At 42.3% G+C, this 20,370-nt stretch overlaps 1 protein-coding gene across 4 annotated transcripts in view; it reads right to left on the bottom strand.

Annotated features, from left to right (window-relative positions):
• rab30 (RAB30, member RAS oncogene family) overlaps positions 1–20,370 on the bottom strand; it is a 144,871-nt gene that overhangs the window by 47,282 nt on the left and 77,219 nt on the right. For 3 of the 4 annotated variants that reach the window (XM_078221894.1, XM_078221896.1, XM_078221895.1), the window contains one exon: positions 2,848–2,948. In XM_078221894.1, coding sequence (XP_078078020.1) covers positions 2,848–2,940 — 93 coding nt within the window. In that variant the 5' untranslated portion in view covers positions 2,941–2,948. Of the gene's footprint in view, positions 1–2,847; positions 2,968–20,370 lie in introns of all 4 variants that reach the window. The other variant, XM_078221893.1, reaches the window with a different exon arrangement.

Here is a 20,370-nt window from a genome sequence, read left to right as displayed (position 1 = left end):
AATTAAAAAGTAAAGATGCCATAGTCCCAGATGACCATTGGCTGCTAATAGGGAGAGCTGACAGGCAAACACTAAGTTTGAAAAGGCAGGCCTTCATGAATAACCTCAGCCGATATGGGAATTGAACCCACGCTGCTGATGTTGCTCTGCATCACGAAAGCTATCCAGCCAACTGAGCTAATTGACTCCCCACCTACAAATGATTTCCCCCCTCCTCCTGTAACTCCTTCAAGTTACCTCCCCCAGTAATTCCTATGTAAGTAGGACTGCTTGCCTCCAGCTCTCCCAGTTGGAACATTCTGATTGAAATGGCCAATCAGGGCACTGAAAGACAAATCAACCAGTGCACCAAAAAGCTGTCCAATTGAGTACCAGCTCAATTGGAAGGGGTGGGGGTTGCCCTTGGCCCCAGCTCTGGGTGCAAGAAAGAAGAATTTACGTACATACAGGAACGTCCAAGTGTCGCTACTTATGGTCGCTGAGTGGACGGCAGTCTGATTCCCAGGGTGCAGCCAAGAGGGGTTGTTTTTGGGTTCACCAACAGTAGTAAGTGGAGAATGAGGCGGAGAGGAGGTGAAGAAAAGAAATGCTAATGCTGTGCGCATAGAAAAGTGAAGTGCGGCAGAAAATCTTTGATAGGGGGACATTTGAACTATTTTGAGAAAATTGTCAGGACACCAGGCTGTTGAATGAAAAATTGGGGCTGTCCAGACAAAGCCAGGACACTTGGTCACCATAGGCTTGATGACTTGCAGCTGGTTGGATGGCTTTTCTGATGGAACTGTCTGCATAACAGCTTCTTGCTGTTATTTTAAAGTAGATAACAAAATGACTTAAAAGCCACCGTGTGGTGATTACTCACCGTGTTGTTGTTTGACACCTTGAAATTCAACCAGTCTGGTTTGGCTGCAATAGGATGCTGATGGAATTTATTCACATCCGTCCAATACACATTGTGTTTCAATGTTTCTTTTGTCCTCCATGATGAAACAGGAAGTTGAGCTACCTGGAATGCCACAGTTCTTTTGCTGATATGCCATCCTTAAACAAAGGGATGTGTGAATTCCCTAAATGGTTGTGAATATCCTTACTTAATTAGGTATATTCTCGAGACTTAGGACCATCTGGAGCTCAAAATGCCAAATGTCACCTGATTTGCAGCAGCCACTTAAATATCAACTGAAAGTTCATAATATACTGATACATGACACCTCCCTAAAAGACATTAGTGACCCAGATGGGCTTTTAATGACAATCTGATAGTAAGACTAGCTTTTAATTACATATTTATTAATTGAATTTAAATTCCACCAGCTGTTGGGCCTCTGGATTATTAGTCCAGCAGCATTAACACTACATATCGACCCAAAATGTTTCCACTTCCAGGGTGGGTCTAAAGCCAGGAGACATAAAAATGATATCTCTAATAAATGCAGTTAAAAAATTCAGGACAAGTATTTTGGCAGGAATGTGTTTATAATGAATGGAATCTGTAGGGATTCTATGATAATATGAAACTTGCAACCATATGGAATAATTGAAGCAAAATAGCATAGATAGATAAGCACATCAAGGAATAAAAAAAAGGATATGGAGCAGTATAGGTGAAAGAATGGGAGCATGAACAACAACATAAACTGGTTAGGTTGAATGGCCTGTATCTGCACTGTAACTTTCATGCCATTCTATGTAGTAAGAACTGCACTGATTATAATTATGCTCTGGGAACAAAAATTCCAATGCATTGAAAAACAAACTGATGGAAAAACAATATTGATCAGCGTAGGAAAATAAGGCATTTGAGAATAAATCTACCGCTGGAATTATACAATTTGTTAGATGTAACTGTAAAATATAGAAAAAGTTGCCAAGTAAACCACTTGGCAAAAAGAATTATTGGAATCCTAAGATTACACTCTGGAGTCTAAATTTTTCTTCACCATCTTGCTAAAATCAGGTTGGATAGAATCAACTTCCACAGGAAAACCTGGTATGGAGGCCAACTACTGTAATCCCACCATGACCTATATTTTAGTCTCCCTGCCCCTTCATTGTTCAACCAGGTAAATGATAGTAGGGGCCTCCAAAAACAGCAAATTCTCCTATCTTCTGGTACTGATTACTAAAGAGAGATGGTAGTCCCTTGGGCAACAACAAAAGTCTGCTGAATCTCTTTCCCAGGAAGGGAGCAAAGCAGTGAGCCACTCCCTCTCTCCTTAGAGCCAATTACTCACTTAGTCCGAAGCCATAATGAAAAATCAAACAGTTATCTGAAAACTCTTCAACAGCTTATAAATGGCCCCTTCCTGTTCGATTTCTGCAATAACAATACTACACAATCAGGTAAATCAGAAATACGTTTTCCAGACCAGCTAAAAATCAATATTATATTTTATTTTAGAGGGCACATGGGGCAGGACACCCAATGAGCTAGTGGGATCTAGAGCATTGGATTTGCTAACTTTTCTTTCCTTCTCTGCCTCATCATTAATACATCGTGACTCAAAGCATAATGCAGTTTGATGGACAAGTTGTCACTATTTTGAACAACTGGTAGCAAGCTCTTCCCAATCATTAATGTCAATGCTGCTGTATTTCAAAGATAAATCTATGAAGCATGTTTGTTGCCCTCTCCTGGAAAGCTGGCCATTCGAGAGTTGAGAAAACCAGGACCTGGCAAGGGAGGTGCTTTTTTAACCATCAGGACAGTGTCCAGTCCATCATAATCAATTTTATAAGAGTTTTGCCTGAATGCTGGTGCAGGAGGTTTTAAGATGGAGCAACATACATACCTTTTAAGAAAATAACCCCAAGACATTTTAACATTCAGCTTTCCCACTTTCTTACCTGAGTAAATCTTCGTACTAAGCAGGTCTTTCCTACGCCAGCATTTCCAATCAAGACAATTTTAAATAGGTAGTCATAATCTTCCATACTCATTTACACACCTGGAGGAGGACAAAAAAACTTTCATTACAAGTTAACCAATGTTCTTAAGCTGCCTAAACTGAGAAAGGAAAATATCAGTCGTAATTCTTTAAAAAATTGAATTCTTTTGGTGCCCTTTTGTTGTCAGTCATGTTGCTGGAATAAAATAAGAATTTCTGATAACATTACATACATTAAAAATGAGAATTGTTACATGAATTACATTATGAAGGTTCAAGCCTATTTTCAGCATCATTTATGCACCTCATTAGTCTATATAGTTTTATATTGACTATTGTCAGATTCTCAAGAGGTCCAATTAAAATTTTGATCCATTCATTACAGCTATTTCTAATCTTGTTCAGAGTGGTTAAAGAAAGAGCCTAAACATTTCTACCCACTTGTATCTGTAGTTTGTGCCAGTGTTCCATGACAGCTGGGTAATCATGGCAGGGAATTTTTAGAACAGGCATATGTAAACTGCAGGTTATCTAAAAAGGTTCACCCTTGCTTAATTTTAAATTTTAGAGCATCTCAGTGGAAATTGAAGGAGACAGAAAAGGAGGTCGACTCCAAATGGTCCTTAACATGATATGAACTGAACTACTACAATAATTCCACTAATGCCAGTTTTTTATCACCAAAAACCTTTAATGATAACACAAGAGCGAACCGCACCCACTGCTTACAGCAGCCATGTCAATACCTGGGGACCTACAGATTAACAGTCTGGATTAAAGCAATGGGTTTTAAACCCCTGCTGTTCATTTCCCATTGGGAGAGCCTCCACTCACTCAATAAGGGAGTTTGCACTCAACAAAGCCCCCGGGAAGGTCTATTGACGTTCCCCCGTATTCTTTGTCACCATCATAACAACAACAACAATTTTCCATTCCGCAGCTAATTTACCCTCTAACGATGCCTACAGCTTGCAGCAGAAATTTAGTCAAAGCTTAATTCCAGGTTACAAGGTAATGATAAAAATGGTGAGGGATTGAGAGAAAGCTGGAAATGGAGCACCAATCACCACCTCATTAGGAAAGACAACAGTAGTGGAACCAGAGTGGCCAGATCATGTTGTCAGTCAGCATCTAACCCTGATTTGGTACCATTTTGGACCCTGCAAAAGACCCTCTTGAACCCTCACAGCTGAATGAGTTTAGCTGTATTAGGGACCCCCACGAGTGCAATTTAAAAAGGCAAAGCCAGGAAACTTCCCCAGGTGAGGTGCTCATGACTTTCTTTTTCTGCTGCATGGTTAGCAATGCATTATGTATCACGTTGTTGGTGGAACTTGCACAAATTGTTGGAGTCAAAAGAGGGTGGCACTGGACCTTTGCAAGGAGTTAAGAGTTTAAAGGTCACAAAGCAGAAAATTTGTTCAGTCATGGGGTTATAGTTCCATTCCTTCTTGGGCTCCAGCATGACAGGGAAAGGAGGAGGCAAGAAGGAGAAGCTGTGCGCAAAGGGAGAAAGAGGAGGGCTCTCGATAGAACACCACGCCCAATTAGGGTCTTCAGAGAGCACGTTTCCCACAGCCACCTCAGCCAGGAGCAGCGTCTGAGGCAGTGACGATTCATCAAAGAGATGCTCACTGGACTGGGCTATATATAGGGCGGCACAGTGGCACAGCGGTTAACACTGCTGCCTTTCAGCACCAGGGACTTGGGTTCGATTCCCGGCTTGGGTCACTGTATGGAGTCTGCACGTTCTCCCCGTGTCTGTGTGGGTTTCTTCCAGGTGCTCAGGTTTCCTCCCACAGTCCGAAAGATGTGCAAGTTAGGTGCATTGGCCATGCTAAATTCTCCCTCAGTATACCCGAACTGGCACTGGAGTGTGGCGACTAGGGGATTTTCACAGTAACTTAATTGCAGTGTTAATGTAAGCCGACTTGTGACTAATAAATAAACTTTATTTTACCAGGAAATTTCCAAGTAGTATCCAACACACTGCCAAAACTTCCAGTTGACCATCCATTGCTGCAACAAGGAGACCACGGAGGTGGTGTACGCAAGGAACTTCTGTCCAAGGAGAGAAAAGCAGGAAGTACGAGCACGTGGCTTTACCAAGGTAGCAGAATTACCCATGGTAGAGGGAGCCATCAACTGCTTTCACACAATTCTGCGGATGTCTCAACTCAATGGGAGATGTATCAGAACTGCAAAGGGTGCCAGTCCCTCAATGTGCAGCTGGTTTGTGATCATGCGCAGACCATCATGTCGGCAAATGCCCTTTATCCTGGCAGCTGCCATGCTGCTTTTATGATGCGCCAGTCAGCCATATTCAAGCTACAGAGTCAAGCCAGAGAGCAGCTGGCTGGCGAAGGGGATCGGTCTACACTTGGCTTATGGCCTCCCTCTGACCACATGTGGACGCTGCTCCTATAACAAAAGCCATACTGTGACCAGGAAAAAAGCCTGGCCTTCTCAAATAACGGATCCAATGTCTAGATCACTCTGGATGGGGAAGCCTTCCAGTACATGTCTTTAGATTACTGGTGGTCTGCTGGGTATTGCACAAGCTGGCAATTATGAAAGCACAACACTTGCTCCCAGGCCTTCAACAAGAACCTCGGGACAAGGCTGAGGAATCTAGACTATCAGTGGGCGGCTCATCAGATTCGAGTTCCCCTGAAAACCATTCCTGACCACCATTGTTTTCACACTGGCCCCACCTTTCCATTACAAGTATTAATTGTACAACAACAGAGTATTAATTTTGTTCAGATGGTAACTGGGCATTGTGCTCCTTTTCATTGAAACAGACCGAAAACATGGTGGTTGTTTGAAGACCCACATGTTTGTAATGTGCACCACTCATATATAAAAACTTAAGTGTGGAAAGATTTGGTTCCAGTCTATCCTTCACTGCCTAGCTTTAAACATTACAGATCACAGCATTCTCTTAGCCAAAATCCTGACAACCACAAGAGAACCACTTGATAACAACTTTATCCAATAACACTTCTAACAATACATACAAATCTGAACTAATCATCCGTGTCTATTTCCCTATCACTTGTAACCGGCCTAGTGTTCCTCAGCATTGGCACCCCAGTGGTTGGAGGAAAACTGTTGGAAGGCTGCTGACCTTCAATTGGGGAAGATTCTGGATGGCCTTGCAGGATGCCTTTGAGCAGCTCTCAGCCTTGGGTTGGTTTCAGACTGCACCACCTTAGCGTGGACAACAGCAATGTGGGCTAGCTCACTAACAGGTGACTGAAGGGGTATTGGCTGGAGGGCGAATGCTGTCATCCCATAAGAACACAGAAGGACCATGTACCATGGAGCTTGCGTCACTATCCCAGGAGGTCAGCTCTGCAATCCTAGTGACCCCCTGAAGCACAGATTGCTGAACTGCTAAGAGATTGGAGAACTGACATCTACAACTATGTTGAGATGGCAGCAGTCTGAGACTGGAAGGCATCAAGCTACCTTTACACAAAACAAATATAAACTTCATGAGTGCAGTCTGAGCTTCCAATACAACAGTCAGATACAGGACAGCTTCTGCCTGTGCTCACTGAAAGCTGGGACCGAGATCAGCCATCAGACAACATAGCTGGGTCTGCAGGTGCTGTCACAGAGTCACTACCAAGTTGGAACTGGACTCCTCTGTTCTCCTTCTCAGTGGCAGCAGGCTTTCTGGCAGGCTCACCAAATATACCAAGCATTTCCGTATTCATGCCCAAGAGCCTCATCCTGATGCTGCCACACTGAAGTTCTGAGTCCTCTGCAGCAGAACTCAGTGTGCGGTGTTGCCCTCCAGGGAGCTAGCACATGCACTAACCTTTCCCCTGGCCTTACTGCAGTCATCTTGTGTCTGGTGACAAGCCATATGTTGATGCCACTTCTACAGTGCCCTCTAAAATACATACATTGCCACTAGCTTAGATACTGGCAGTAATGTCAGATCAAGAGGTAGTACTTATTTCTCAAATTCCTGCTTTTAGACTTGCCTTTCAATGTCAGGTTGCACTGGCTGCCCACGTGACAGCTCTTGGATATCTGAAAGTGTAAATGCAAAGGGGAGGGGTTATGGAAGGGCAGGGAAGTGGGTGAAAAACATGGTCATACCATCAGCAGCTTGTACTTCATACCAAATTGTGTGGCAAGAGTTGATAAGGCATCAATATGCAGTCACCTTGCATTGGTTGCAAAGGCCCTGACCACAACGATAATTCAAAGCACCATCTCCTCCAAGGGGCTTAGGAGAAGCATCTGTGTCCGTCTCCCTCTGGTTCTCTCCTGCTCTGCCCCATTATGTGCCACCGTATCCTGCACTTGTCAGTGAATGTGTTGCAATGTATTTGGCTGAAGTGACTGCCACTGCTGAAAGTATGTGAAAGTTGCAAGTTATGGGTGTGAGGCCTACACCACTGGTAAGTGAGGGAGTGTTGGAGCATAAGAATGTTAGGCATGAGTTCTTCATGATAAAGAATGCTGATGAGTAATGGGGTGTGGTGTATTGGACAGTGAGACAGGCTGGCAGCACAATGGATAGGAAATGGTCTTTAAAAATGAATTTACTGACCTTGATCACTTGTGCAAGGTCGGTGAACTTCTTTTTCCAAACTACAGCCAGATACTCAGGTGGACTCCTTGCACTGACCTCTGTGCCTATCTGCTCCCATTCCCTTTGATCTGTATCTCTAGACAGCCTCCTGACCCCCTGTGTAAACATGACATCTCTCCTTTTTTCCCCCACCAGTGGTGCATTGGAGAATCCGGCAGCCCTCTCTCAGGCCCGCTACTCCATTGCACCTCTTTCTTCCTTATGATATACACTTTCGCAAACCATTCCAACACCTGGTGCAACCAGATTGCACCCATCCTTCAAGTAGTACAGACTAATTTAGTTGGTTCCAACCTCACACAAACCTTGGCCACCTGCTGAAGCATGCTGCTTTTTTTCCTCCACGGAAAAAATTGAATCCAATTTCATGGTCCCCACAAGAGGGACAAACAAGATCCAAGATGAGGCATTGCACCCCATCTTGGACTTTATCTGACGCTTCATCTTAGCAAAAAGGCCAAGATGGTTTTTAAAAAATTGCATAATGTGATGCCTTGGTTTAACCTCATTGGCTACCCTGATTCATTACTCTACCCTAGCCAGGGAGATCAATCTGCCTGATCATTGACTCTCCCCTGCCAGCTGCAATCTTAGAGCAGACTGAACAACACCATCATGGAGATGAGCAACACTTCCATCGAGTATGGGGTTGCCCACACCATGAACCCCATGCCTGCAAACAGGTCCCATCAAATTGTTAGCACAGACATTTTTGTGTTGCTAAATTGAAGTTTGCCAAAGGTGAGGATTTGCCCCCAAAGAAAATTTGATCAAATAAGGAAAATTAAAGTTGCCATAGTCCGATGGCCATAGGCTGATCTCCTTTTGAGGGGGAGAGTTGACTGGTGGTGATTGAACCCGAGGATCACCATACCTCAGGTGAGGGGCAAGGTTGAGAAGACAGGCCTTCATGAATAACCTCAGCCGGTGCAGCAATTGAACCCACGCTGTTGTCATCGCTCTGCATCACTAAACAGCTGATTTAATTTATTGTTACATGTACTGGTATAGTGAAAAATATTGTTTCTTGCGCACTCTACAGACAAAGCATTCTGCTTATAGAGAAGGAAAGGAGTGCAGAATGTAATGTTACAGTCATAGCTAGGGTGTAGAGAAAGATCAACTTAATGCGAGGTCGGTCCATTCAAAAGTCTGATGGCAGCAGGGAAGAAGCTGTTCTTGTGTCGGTTGATGCGTGTCCTCAGACTTTTGTATCTTTTTCCCGATGGAAGAAGATGGGAGAGAGAATGTCTGGGGTGCGTGAGGTCCTTGATTATACCGGCTACTTTTCTGAGGCAGCAGGAAGTGTATCAGTGTCAATGGATGGGAGGCTGGTTTGAGTGATGAACTGAGCTTCGTTCACTACCCTTTGCAGTTTATTACGGTCTTAGACAGAGCAGGAGCCATACAAGTTGTGATACAACTGGAAAGAATGCTTTCTATGGTGTATCTGTAAAAGTTGGAGTGAGTCATAGTGGACATGCCAAATTAGTTTCCTGAGAAAGTAGAGCCGTTGGTGAGCTCTCTTAACTATAGTGTCGGCATGGGGGGACTAGGACAGGTTGCTGGACACCTAAAAACTTGAAGCTCTCAACCATTTCTACTTCACCCCATTGATGTTGACAGGAACATGTCCTCCACTACGCTTCCTGAAGTCGATAACTAGCTCCTTCATTTTGTTGACATTGAGGGAGAGATTATTGTTGTCGCACCAGTTCACCAGATTATCTCTTTCCTGTACTCCATCTCATTGTTCGAGATCCAACCCACTACGGTGCCTTTGTTATCTAGGTGTTCCAGGGTTGAGTGTAGGGTTAGGGAGATCGCATCTGCTGCAGACCTGTTACAGTGGTAGGTGAGCTGTAGTGGATTCAGGCAATCTGGGAGGCCAGAAATAATTCACACCATGACTAACCTTTCGAAACACTTCATAATGATGGATGTCAGAGCCACTGGGCAATAGTCATTAAGGCACACTGCCTGGCTTTTCTTTGGTACCAGGATGATGGTCATCTTCTTGAAGCAGATAGGGATCTCAGATTGGTGTAAAGAGAGGTTGAAGATGTCTGCGAAGACCCCTGCCAGCTGGTCTGTGCAGGATGAGTGCTCCTCCAGGTACCCCATCCGGGCTAGTCACTTTCCATGGGTTGAATTTCAAGGTGGCTGCTCTGACATCTGCAGTGGTGACCTCGGATACAGGTTTGTCCAAGCCTTCTGACTTTGAGGGCGTGCTCTCACTGACCTCTTGCTCAAAACAGGCATAGAATGCGTTGAGCTCATCAGGGAGCGGTGCGTTGGAGCCGGTGATTTTACATGCCTTCATCTTGTAGCCTGTTATGTCTTACAGACCTTGCCATTGTCGGCAGGAGTCATTGTTGCTAGCCTGGGACTCTAGCATGGACCGGTACTGTTTTTTGGCATCTTTGATGGATCTCCGTAGATCATATCTGGCTTTCTTGTATAGACAGCAAGAAGTTTAACAACACCAGGTTAAAGTCCAACAGGTTTATTTGGTAGCAAAAGCCACACAAGCTTTCGGAGCTCTAAGCCCCTTCTTCAGGTGAGTGGGAATTCTGTTCACAAACAGAGCTTATAAAGACACAGACTCAATTTACATGAATAATGGTTGGAATGCGAATACTTACAACTAATCAAGTCTTTAAGAAACAAAACAATGTGAGTGGAGACAGCATCAAGACAGGCTAAAAAGATGTGTATTGTCTCCAGACAAGACAGCCAGTGAAACTCTGCAGGTCCACGCAACTGTGGGAGTTACAAATAGTGTGACATGAACCCAATATCCCGGTTGAGGCCGTCCTCGTGTGTGCGGAACTTGGCTATCAGTTTCTGCTCAGCGACTCTGCGCTGTCGTGTGTCGCGAAGGCCGCCTTGGAGAACGCTTACCCGAATATCAGAGGCCGAATGCCCGTGACCGCTGATAGCCAAGTTCCGCACACACGAGGACGGCCTCAACTGGGATATTGGGTTCATGTCACGCTATTTGTAACTCCCACAGTTGCGTGGACCTGCAGAGTTTCACTGGCTGTCTTGTCTAGAGACAATACACATCTTTTTAGCCTGTCTTGATGCTCTCTCCACTCACATTGTTTTGTTTTTTAAAGACTTGATTAGTTGTAAGTATTCGCATTCCAACCATTATTCATGTAAATTGAGTCTGTGTCTTTATAAGCTCTGTTTGTGAACAGAATTCCCACTCACCTGAAGAAGGGGCTTAGAGCTCCGAAAGCTTGTGTGGCTTTTGCTACCAAATAAACCTGTTGGACTTTAACCTGGTGTTGTTAAACTTCTTACTAATATTTGTGTAGCAGTGGTCCAGGATGTTTGGGCCTCTGGTGGAACAGGAAAGATGTTGGGTGGTATCTTGGTATGACGCTCTTGAGCTTGGCCTGACTGAAGTCCCAGGCCACGATGAACAAGGCCTCGGGATGTTTCGTCTCAAGGCTATTTGTGGTGTATATTTTGTCCAGCATGGACTTCACGTCCACTTGGGGTGGGGTGTAAACTGCTGTCAGGAAAACAGAGGTGAATTCCTGCAGAAGGTAGTAGGGGCGGCATTTTATCGTCAGATATTCTCGGTCCAGGGAGCAGAAACTCGCCAGTGTTGCTGTCCAGCCAACAGAGCTGAACCAACATACTATAATGATTTGCTAAATCACCATTCACCGAAACCCACATTACCCCAGACAAGTTTCATTCCTAGTCCCTCCATCCAGCTGCAAATATTTCATTAAAAAATTTTCTTGTTGGCCATTTCCGGTGAGTCTCACTTCTGTTGTCGGCAAGATGTTGGAAAAAATTATAAGGGATAGGATTTATAGTTATTTGGAGAGTAATGAATTGATAGGTGATAGTCAGCATGGTTTTGTGGCAGGTAGGTCGTGCCTTACTAACCTTATTGAGTTTTTTGAGAAAGTGACCAAGGAGGTGGATGGGGGCAAGGCAGTGGACGTGGTATATATGGATTTTAGTAAGGCGTTTGATAAGGTTCACCATGGTAGGCTTCTGCAGAAAATGCAGATGTATGGGATTGGGGGTGATCTAGGAAATTGGATCAGGAATTGGCTAGCGGATAGGAAACAGAGGGTGGTGGTTGATAGTAAATATTCATCATGGAGTGCGGTTACAAGTGGTGTACCTCAGGGATCTGTTTTGGGGCCACTGCTGTTTGTAATATTTATTAATGATCTGGATGAGGGTATAGTTGGGTGGATTAGCAAATTTGCTGATGACACCAAAGTCGGTGGTGTGGTAGACAGTGAGGAAGGGTGTCGTAGTTTGCAGGAAGACTTAGACAGGTTGCAAAGTTGGGCCGAGAGGTGGCGGATGGAGTTTAATGCGGAGAAGTGTGAGGTAATTCACTTTGGTAGGAATAACAGATGTGTTGAGTATAGGGCTAACGGGAGGACTTTGAATAGTGTGGAGGAGCAGAGGGATCTAGGTGTATGTGTGCATAGATCCCTGAAAGTTGGGAATCAAGTAGATAAGGTTGTTAAGAAGGCATATGGTGTCTTGGCGTTTATTGGTAGGGGGATTGAATTTAGGAGTCGTAGCGTTATGTTGCAACTGTACACAACTCTGGTGCGGCCGCACTTGGAGTACTGTGTGCAGTTCTGGTCCCCACATTACGGGAAGGATGTGGAGGCTTTGGAGAGGGTGCAGAGGAGGTTTACCAGGATGTTGCCTGGTATGGAGGGGAGATCCTATGAGGAGAGGCTGAGGGATTTGGGATTGTTTTCGCTGGAAAGGCGGCGGCTAAGAGGGGATCTTATTGAAACATATAAGATGATTAGAGGTTTAGATAGGGTGGATAGTGATAGCCTTTTTCCTCTGATGGAGAAATCCAGCACGAGGGGGCATGGCTTTAAATTGAGGGGGGGTAGTTATAGAACCGATGTCAGGGGTAGGTTCTTTACCCAGAGGGTGGTGAGGGATTGGAATGCCCTGCCAGCATCAGTAGTAAATGCGCCTAGTTTGGGGGCGTTTAAGAGATCCGTAGATAGGTTCATGGACGAAAAGAAATTGGTTTAGGTTGGAGGGTCACAGTTTTTTTTTTAACTGGTCGGTGCAACATCGTGGGCCGAAGGGCCTGTTCTGCGCTGTAATGTTCTATGTTCTAATTCTTATCCATTTGACACAAGCAGTCAAAATTTTCAGGGTCCCAAACAAGACAGAGATAAACATGGATACAAGTTAAATTTGAAGTCAGTCCCTGTAAGCAAACACTTGAAAAAAAATGAGGCCATGGAAATGATCAAACCATGCTGATAGTAACATGTGTGCAAAATTGTCAGATATATCAAAGATATGGTTTATGAGTTAATAATAAAAATCGATCGTGTCATTTGTATTTTCAACAAACTATCTTTTACTTACAATTCCAAAATGTTTCACTAAAATTTGAATGTAAATGAGCAAGCAGCAGCAAGAACAGTAAAATAGAATAACCTTTTGCAAACAGTGCACAGTACAAAACACAAACACACACTTGGGTTTTGTCCAGAGCTGAACCCTTTGACACAGATTTGTCTAAAACCGCAACATGAAGCTCGTGAGTACATCCCAATAGGCAGCTTTGGGTCAAAGTCAGAAAATACTACTAAACCATCATTTGCAGCAAGGGATTCTGCTGTATTCAATCAAATATGCTCTTTATATGCTATCCAAACCATACACATTCAAGCTGTAGACACGCCATTCATGCAATTAGGTTGCTTTTGAAATAGAATGGACTATTTATTATAGATTACTATAAAAGTGTTTTTGCAGTATAGATGTTCTTCACTGGTGCATATCCCTGATGAAACATGCTGGGAAATCCCTGGTTTCTCACTTTATTTAAAGCATATTTTGGCCTTTGTTTCAGTTTTCCTTCTTCCTCGGTTTATGCTCACATTTTCATTCTTTGCAAGTCAATCTACCTTACAGGAACCAAATGCCATCCTTTTCCAAAGCCTACACATCTTCATTCTATGGTTGAGCGGTGAACTTTTGGGTTCCTTAAATTCTCACTCATGTCATTTAGATTTTGACTCATCACTACATCTGTCTCTTAAATGTAGTTCACCTATATAAATTTACTAACCACACAAACGAGCTCCAGTCATTCCCATAAGCCTAAAAACTGCATTTTTAATCAGTAATCTATGTCAAGATGGAGACAGTTGGATATACAGCAGGGCCACATTAATATGTAAAAATATCTAGAAAATCTTAGATTAAAACGATTGTTATCAATCCTGCCAACTAAGTTACATCTTCAAATAATGCTATTTACATTTCTGTATATCAGGTTTAATATCCAAAGATCAGCTCCTTGATGAAATCCTAGCTCAATTAATTTCACTATATTCGATAGAGAAAAGACCAATCTTCTTCACAGAAATGCTGATTAATAGTCTGCTTTATTTTAATTGATTTACCCATTATATACCTATTACTTTTTGTGATTCCAAGGGACACAGCAAATTTATCCCCTCCTCTCAAGAAGCCATTCACTCTTACCAGATTATCAGCAGAGCCTACACAAAGTCCACTTACATGCACTTCCAGCAGTGATCACCAGGTAGAGATGTGGAGTATATCACCTTCTGCACTTAGGTAATTTACCACCCCAAACAAGACTAATGAAGTTACCAGAGAGCAGGTCATGAATTAGAAATCTTAGTGATCAGTCTACTGGAGCATATATTCAACAATTTGCTGAACCACAGGAGTTTCATATTATATAGCGCACAGAAAGACACACGGTGGGATATCTAGTTTGTTTCATCAGCAATAATAACCTCACACTCCATACAAAGCCACATGACTATCAACTGAACTATTGCTGCAAACTATCTTTCAGAAATGCAAGCTACTTAGCCCCGTCTCCAGACAGGGTGTCTGGTCCACAACACAATTGATGTTGCTGGGCAACAGGCATTTATGTAGAGATTTAGCACTGTGTTTCTCATTGAAAGCTTAGCAAGTGATGGAAATTGAATGTTGCACTTCTACTAATAATCAATGTCTAATGCATACAAAAACTTTGTAAAAAAACTACTGCTTTGTTCGAGCTTGTGACTACTTTTTAGCCTGAATATTGTTTAGATGCAGACAGCCTGTGTGCAGGGAAGAAACCTTCATTTGTAAATTATTTAAATTTACTGCTCACTTGGCACAGCAATATCTCTCTGCAAGGAGTTCGACAGATCAAAGTTCAGCTAGTGGTTGGACGGCACCTCTAATGCAAGGAGATGCTAAGAGAGGGGTAGAAATAATAAAAGATATGAACACAATATGAGGCCTATCAAACCCATATTACTATCATTGCTATCTTCAAAATCCAGCTCTATTTTACGTATTTGATCAGGCATTTAGGAGTATGTTTGATCCAGATGAAATGCAACAAGATAGTTTAGGACAAAAAAAAAAGTGATTTTAAAATTTGCTCGTTCTTGTTTAAACAACTTTGCTCTTAGAGAGATTGAGTTGCCGATGGCAATGCAATCATGTCCCAAGAGATCATGGTGCCCATGACACTGTGATCATGCCCTAAGGGAAATTGCGTTGCCCAGGGCCCTGCAATATAGTGTGATTAGAATGCCCTGAAAATCTGACTCTGGATGCAATTCACCTCTTGCTGGTGAAGTTATTCTAGTCGGTCATTACCCCTCTCTATCCCCCTTTCCCATCAGCAATATCTGTTGAAAGCAGAGGTTGCGAGCAACTATAGTTTCTATTTTGATAATAGAATCTGATAATGGCTGAGCTTTGTGATATCACATCAAAGGTACCCTCCCCCACACATGCAGTTACTGTGTCTGTGAGGTAGCTGCCTGCATCAAACATGGTGCTGTGCAAACTTAACTGGAAAAAAATTACACCTTTAACAGGAAACTGCAAACAATGCCACATCTTCATCACCAAAAAAGCACTTCCCTTTTTTGAAAAAAAGGTAATATCAAAGACTACGTATCAGATAATTATTACACAAGATTGTAGGGTTGCCAATTTTTAAAAAAATGTATTCCTGGAAGGTCCATCACATACCTTGCCCTGACACTCCAACCATTAGTCAGCCAATACATCCACTCGATGTATTGTCTTTATGTGCTAATTGGAAAGCAAAAAGACTCACTACCCAGTTGGATGATGCTTGACTGTTAGACAAACTGACTACCCCCTCTTCAATATTTCTATTTCTGGTAGAGAGATATTCAAAAAAAATGAAACAATCAGTTTTAATGCCCTATGATATTCTCCAGAACGTGAAAAGCTATATCCTGAAGGTTGACCTTCAACTCCTGGAAACTCCAAACCTATCCTGAAGGGTCCCATGAGATTGTGATCACTTGTGAGATAGCCATTTCAAGATGTGACTGTAATGCTCAAGAAAGCAGTGCTTTTTTTAAGCTGCTGATAGACTGGCAGGTTATTTTGACAATTTAAACAGCATGCTGTTTTACTCCCTAATCCATGTTTAATCTTTCCTGGGAGTATGCGATAGGACAATATACTGTTCCCTCGGCATCTAACAATGCTGTAAGTCCAGGAGAGGGATGACAAGTAATGACTTGAGCAAGAGGTTGCTAAAGCTCAGGAGAGGCACAAATAGGATTTTGGCCAGCGACAGATACAACAGCGTAGGTGCAAAGAAATACTGTCACTAGCTGGCGGATGCACATCATTAGCCATGAGGGAAACTGCAGTGGGTGCCAAGTGTGCATGCTGAATGCTTCTTGTTTGGTGGAAGGAGTTAGTGTTTGATGATTACAGTGTTGACGAGTTTGTATAGAACATTTGAAATTACCAAAAAGTTTCAAAGTGGTTTTATGCTGAAAAACTAATAAATCCATTCCTTTGCCAATCTAAACTATGGATCCCAAATGAGTACAAGTTACAACCTCAAATTTCTCCCACGTGGATAGAGAATATTTCCCCTCCACCAAAACAAAAACACAATTTGGGATATTTTTAGAATGCTCATTAGTTCAGTGATCTATCTGCCTCAATTGAAATTAATGTCACAGTAAACCTGACCTTTTATTCATACAGATATTTACATATTTGCAATTGCAGCATTAGTAATGTGCTCAGATCAACAGCACAAAGAAGAAAGTTGGCAAAACAACTGGATACACAACCATAACCGAGGTTCATCTTAAACGCAATCTTCAACAGAAATTCCACATTCGGTCGCTGACATCCAAAGTGAACAGAGTTCTTGGATTTCTGAGAAGGCATCTTTTGTATCACAACAAAAATACCAGAGTTTTAGTTTACCAAACATTTGTTCATCCAATCCTGGAGAATGCAAGTTGTGTGTGGGATCCTTGTGGCTCATGTCAAGAGATATAAATAAGTTTGAAGCAATCCAAAGACATGTTGCACAATCCTGCACTAATCAGTATGGGAAATACATCAATGTCACATCCTGGGTCAAAGATTTGGAATAGGAATTACTACAACAATTGCAGGAGAAAAAGGAGGGGGACAAAAATAGTCTGACCATGTTCCATAAAATATGGAATGGACTGCCTGAAATTGACAGAAACAAGTACCCGATGCCCTTTGACAAGGACAAAGCATGAAGTACTCATCCACACAAACTACAAAGTCTATTTATTTCCAAGGCAGCATATCAACAATCTTTCTTCAAGGACAATCGCACAGTGGAACAATCTTGCTCAATGATGAGAGATTGAACAGTTTAGGCCTATAATCTCTGGAATTTAGAAGAACGAGGGGTGATCAAATTTAGGTATAAGAGATGATAAAAGGTATGGATAAAGTAGACGTGGAGCGGATGCTTCCTCTTGTGGAGCATTCTAGGACGAGAGGTCATACTCTTAGGATAAGGAGTAGCAAATTTAAAACAGAGCTGAGGAGAAACTACTTCTCCCAGAGGGTTCTGAATCTGTGGAATTCGCTACCCCAAAGTGCAGTGGATGCTGGATCAGTGAGTAGATTTGAGGAGCTGGACAGATTTTTAATTGGTAATGGGTTGAAGGGTTATGGGGAGAAGGCAGGAAAATTGGGATGAGGAGCCTATCAGGCATGATTGAATGGCAGAGCAGACTCGATGGGCCGAATGGCCTAATTCTGCTCCTATATCTTATGAATTTATAAGTTGCCAAAGGAAAGAGTCACAGCCCCATCATCTGAAATCTTCAAGACCCATCTTTAGATTATTTCCATGTAAAAGTTATTATCAAGATCATCATTTCAGCAGGTCATGCCTGGTTTAGCTGCAATACTCACATACATGTTGGTGGAATATGGATATTAGTCTTTGATGGTGACAAAACTAAAGCAGAAGACAGAGGAGGAGGAACGTATAAATTGCTCTCTTTAAAATACATCTGCTTGAATAAGCATCAAATTCACTGAAGGAACATTTGACATGGAGAATGCAAGAGAAATACAAGATCATCCACCTTGGACCTTCCTAAATGGTGAAAAAGCTATAAACAGTGGCAGTCCTAAGAGACTTAGGGGTACAGGTACAAAATTCATATAAACATGCATAGAAAATAAATAAATGCTAATGGAATGTTGACCTTATTATCTAGAGGACTAAAATACAAGAGGAAGCAGTCATGCTGTAGCTACATAAGAGGTCCACATCTACAGTATTTTTTGTTCAGTTCTCAGCACCACACTTTGGGAAGAACATACTCTTGACAGGGAAATATAATTCATATTAGGGAACAAATAAATGGCCGAGTAAATTCGCAACTTGCTTCTGTTTTCACAAAGGAAAACATAAATAATGTACCGGAAGTTCTGAGAAACAAGTTTTAGTGAGGAGCAAAGGGTTAGTCGAGAAATGGTTTTGGGGAAATAAATGGAATTGAAGGTGAATAAATCTCCACATCCTAATAATCTTCATCCCAGAGTACTTTAGGAAGTGGCCCTAGAAATAGAAGAGCCATTGGTGGTCATTTTCCAAAATTCTTTGGACTCTGGAATGGAGGGTAGCTCCATTCCAGACAGACAATTTTGCTATTCAAAAAGGGAGGTAGAAAGAACACAGGGAACCATATACCAGTGAGCCTAATGTCAGTAATAGGGAAGTTGCTAGAGTCCATTATCGAGGATTTCAAAGCACAGCATCTGGAAAGCAGTGACATAATAGGACAAATTCAGCATCAATTTACGAAAGGGAAATCATGCTTGACAAGTCAACTGGAAATGTTTGAGGATGTAATTAGTAGAGGCGACCAGAAAGAACCAGTGGATGTGGTTTATTTAGACTTTCAGAAGTCTTGCGACAAGGTCTCACACAGCAGATTGCTATGTAAAGCTAAAGCAAATGGGATTGCAGGTAATGTCTTGAGATGAATAGAAAGCTGGTTAGCAGTCAGGAGCAAAGAGTTGGAATAAGTAAGTATTTTTCCGATTGGCAGGCAGTGACTCGTGGGGTACTGCAGGAATCGGTGCTAGGACCCCAACTGTTCACATTATATATTAATGGTATGGAAGAGGGAACTAAATATATTATCTCCAAATTTGCACATGATACAAAGTTGGGTGGAAGGGTGAGCTGTGAGGAGGATGCAGAGATATTTTAGTGTGATTTGGACAGGCTGAGTGGGCATATGCACGACAGATGCAGTATAATGTGGATAAATGTGAGGTTATCCACTTTGGTAGCAAAAATAGGAAGGCAGATTATTGTTTGAATGGGTGAAAATTGTGTGAGGGGAATACTCAGCAAGACCTTGGTGTCCCTGTGCATCAGTCGCTGAAAGTAAACACACAGGTACAGCACACAGTAAAGGCAGCAAATGGTATGTTGGCCTTCATAGCAAAAGGATTTGAGTATAGGATTAGGGATGTTTTACTGCAATTGGGAAGGCCACATCTGGAATTCTGTGCAGTTTTGGTATCCTTATCTGAGGAAGGACATTCTTGATATAGAGGGAATGCAGCGAAGGTTTACCAGGCTGATTCCTGAAATGGCTGGTCTGTCATATGAGGAGAGACTAAGTCGATTAGGATTATATTCATTGGAGTTCAGAAGAGTGAGAGGGGATCGCATAGAAACTTATAAAATTCTAACAGGATTAGACAGGGTATATTCAGAAAGTAAATTCCCTATGGTGGGGGAGTCCAGAACTACGGTCCATAGTTTGAGGACAAGGGGTAAGCTTTTTAATACTGAGGGGAGGAGAAATTTATTCGCCCAGAGAGTGGCGAGTCTCTAGAATTCACTTCCACAGGAAGTAGTTGAGGCCAAAGGAATTAGATTTGGTCTTGGGGCTAAAGGGATCAAGGGATGGTCTTGGAGGGAATGCAGTTTACATTTACTAGAATGGCATCTGCTCTCCAAGGATTAGCTATGTGGAGAGATTAAATAAACTAGGGTTGCATTTCCTAGAATTTAGAGGATTCAAGCTGTGACTTGATTGAAGTTTAATATATCAAGGCGAACAGATAAGAGTAGGTGAAAACTATTTCTGCTAGCTGGGAATTTTAAGACAAGAAGCCATGGTCTAAAAACTATATGGAAACCTTTCAGACATGGCATTAGGAAAGACTTCCACACTCAAGGAGTATAGCAGAAGTTCAGAACTTTAGCAAATGGCAATTTATACTAGCTGAATTGTTACTTTTAAGTTTGAGATTCATAGATTTTTGTTGATGGAGCAAAGGGCCAGTATATGGAGTTGGGACACAGTTCAGATAAAATCTGATTGAATGGTGGACAAGTGTGAGGGGCTAAATGGTCTAATCCAGTTCCTATTGATTTTACTGTGACTTAAAGATAAGGAATGCAATGAAGATGAAAACTTACAAGGAATAACAAGTTAACCCTAAGACATAGGAGCAGGAGCAGAAGTAGGACATTCAGCTCATCAA

The sequence above is a fragment of the Mustelus asterias genome, chromosome 10 (assembly GCF_964213995.1).
Source record: "Mustelus asterias chromosome 10, sMusAst1.hap1.1, whole genome shotgun sequence".
NCBI classification, from domain to species: Eukaryota; Metazoa; Chordata; class Chondrichthyes; order Carcharhiniformes; family Triakidae; genus Mustelus; species Mustelus asterias.
The sequence above is the reverse complement of the archived record's forward strand: the minus strand, read 5'-3'. Positions and strand labels throughout refer to the sequence as shown.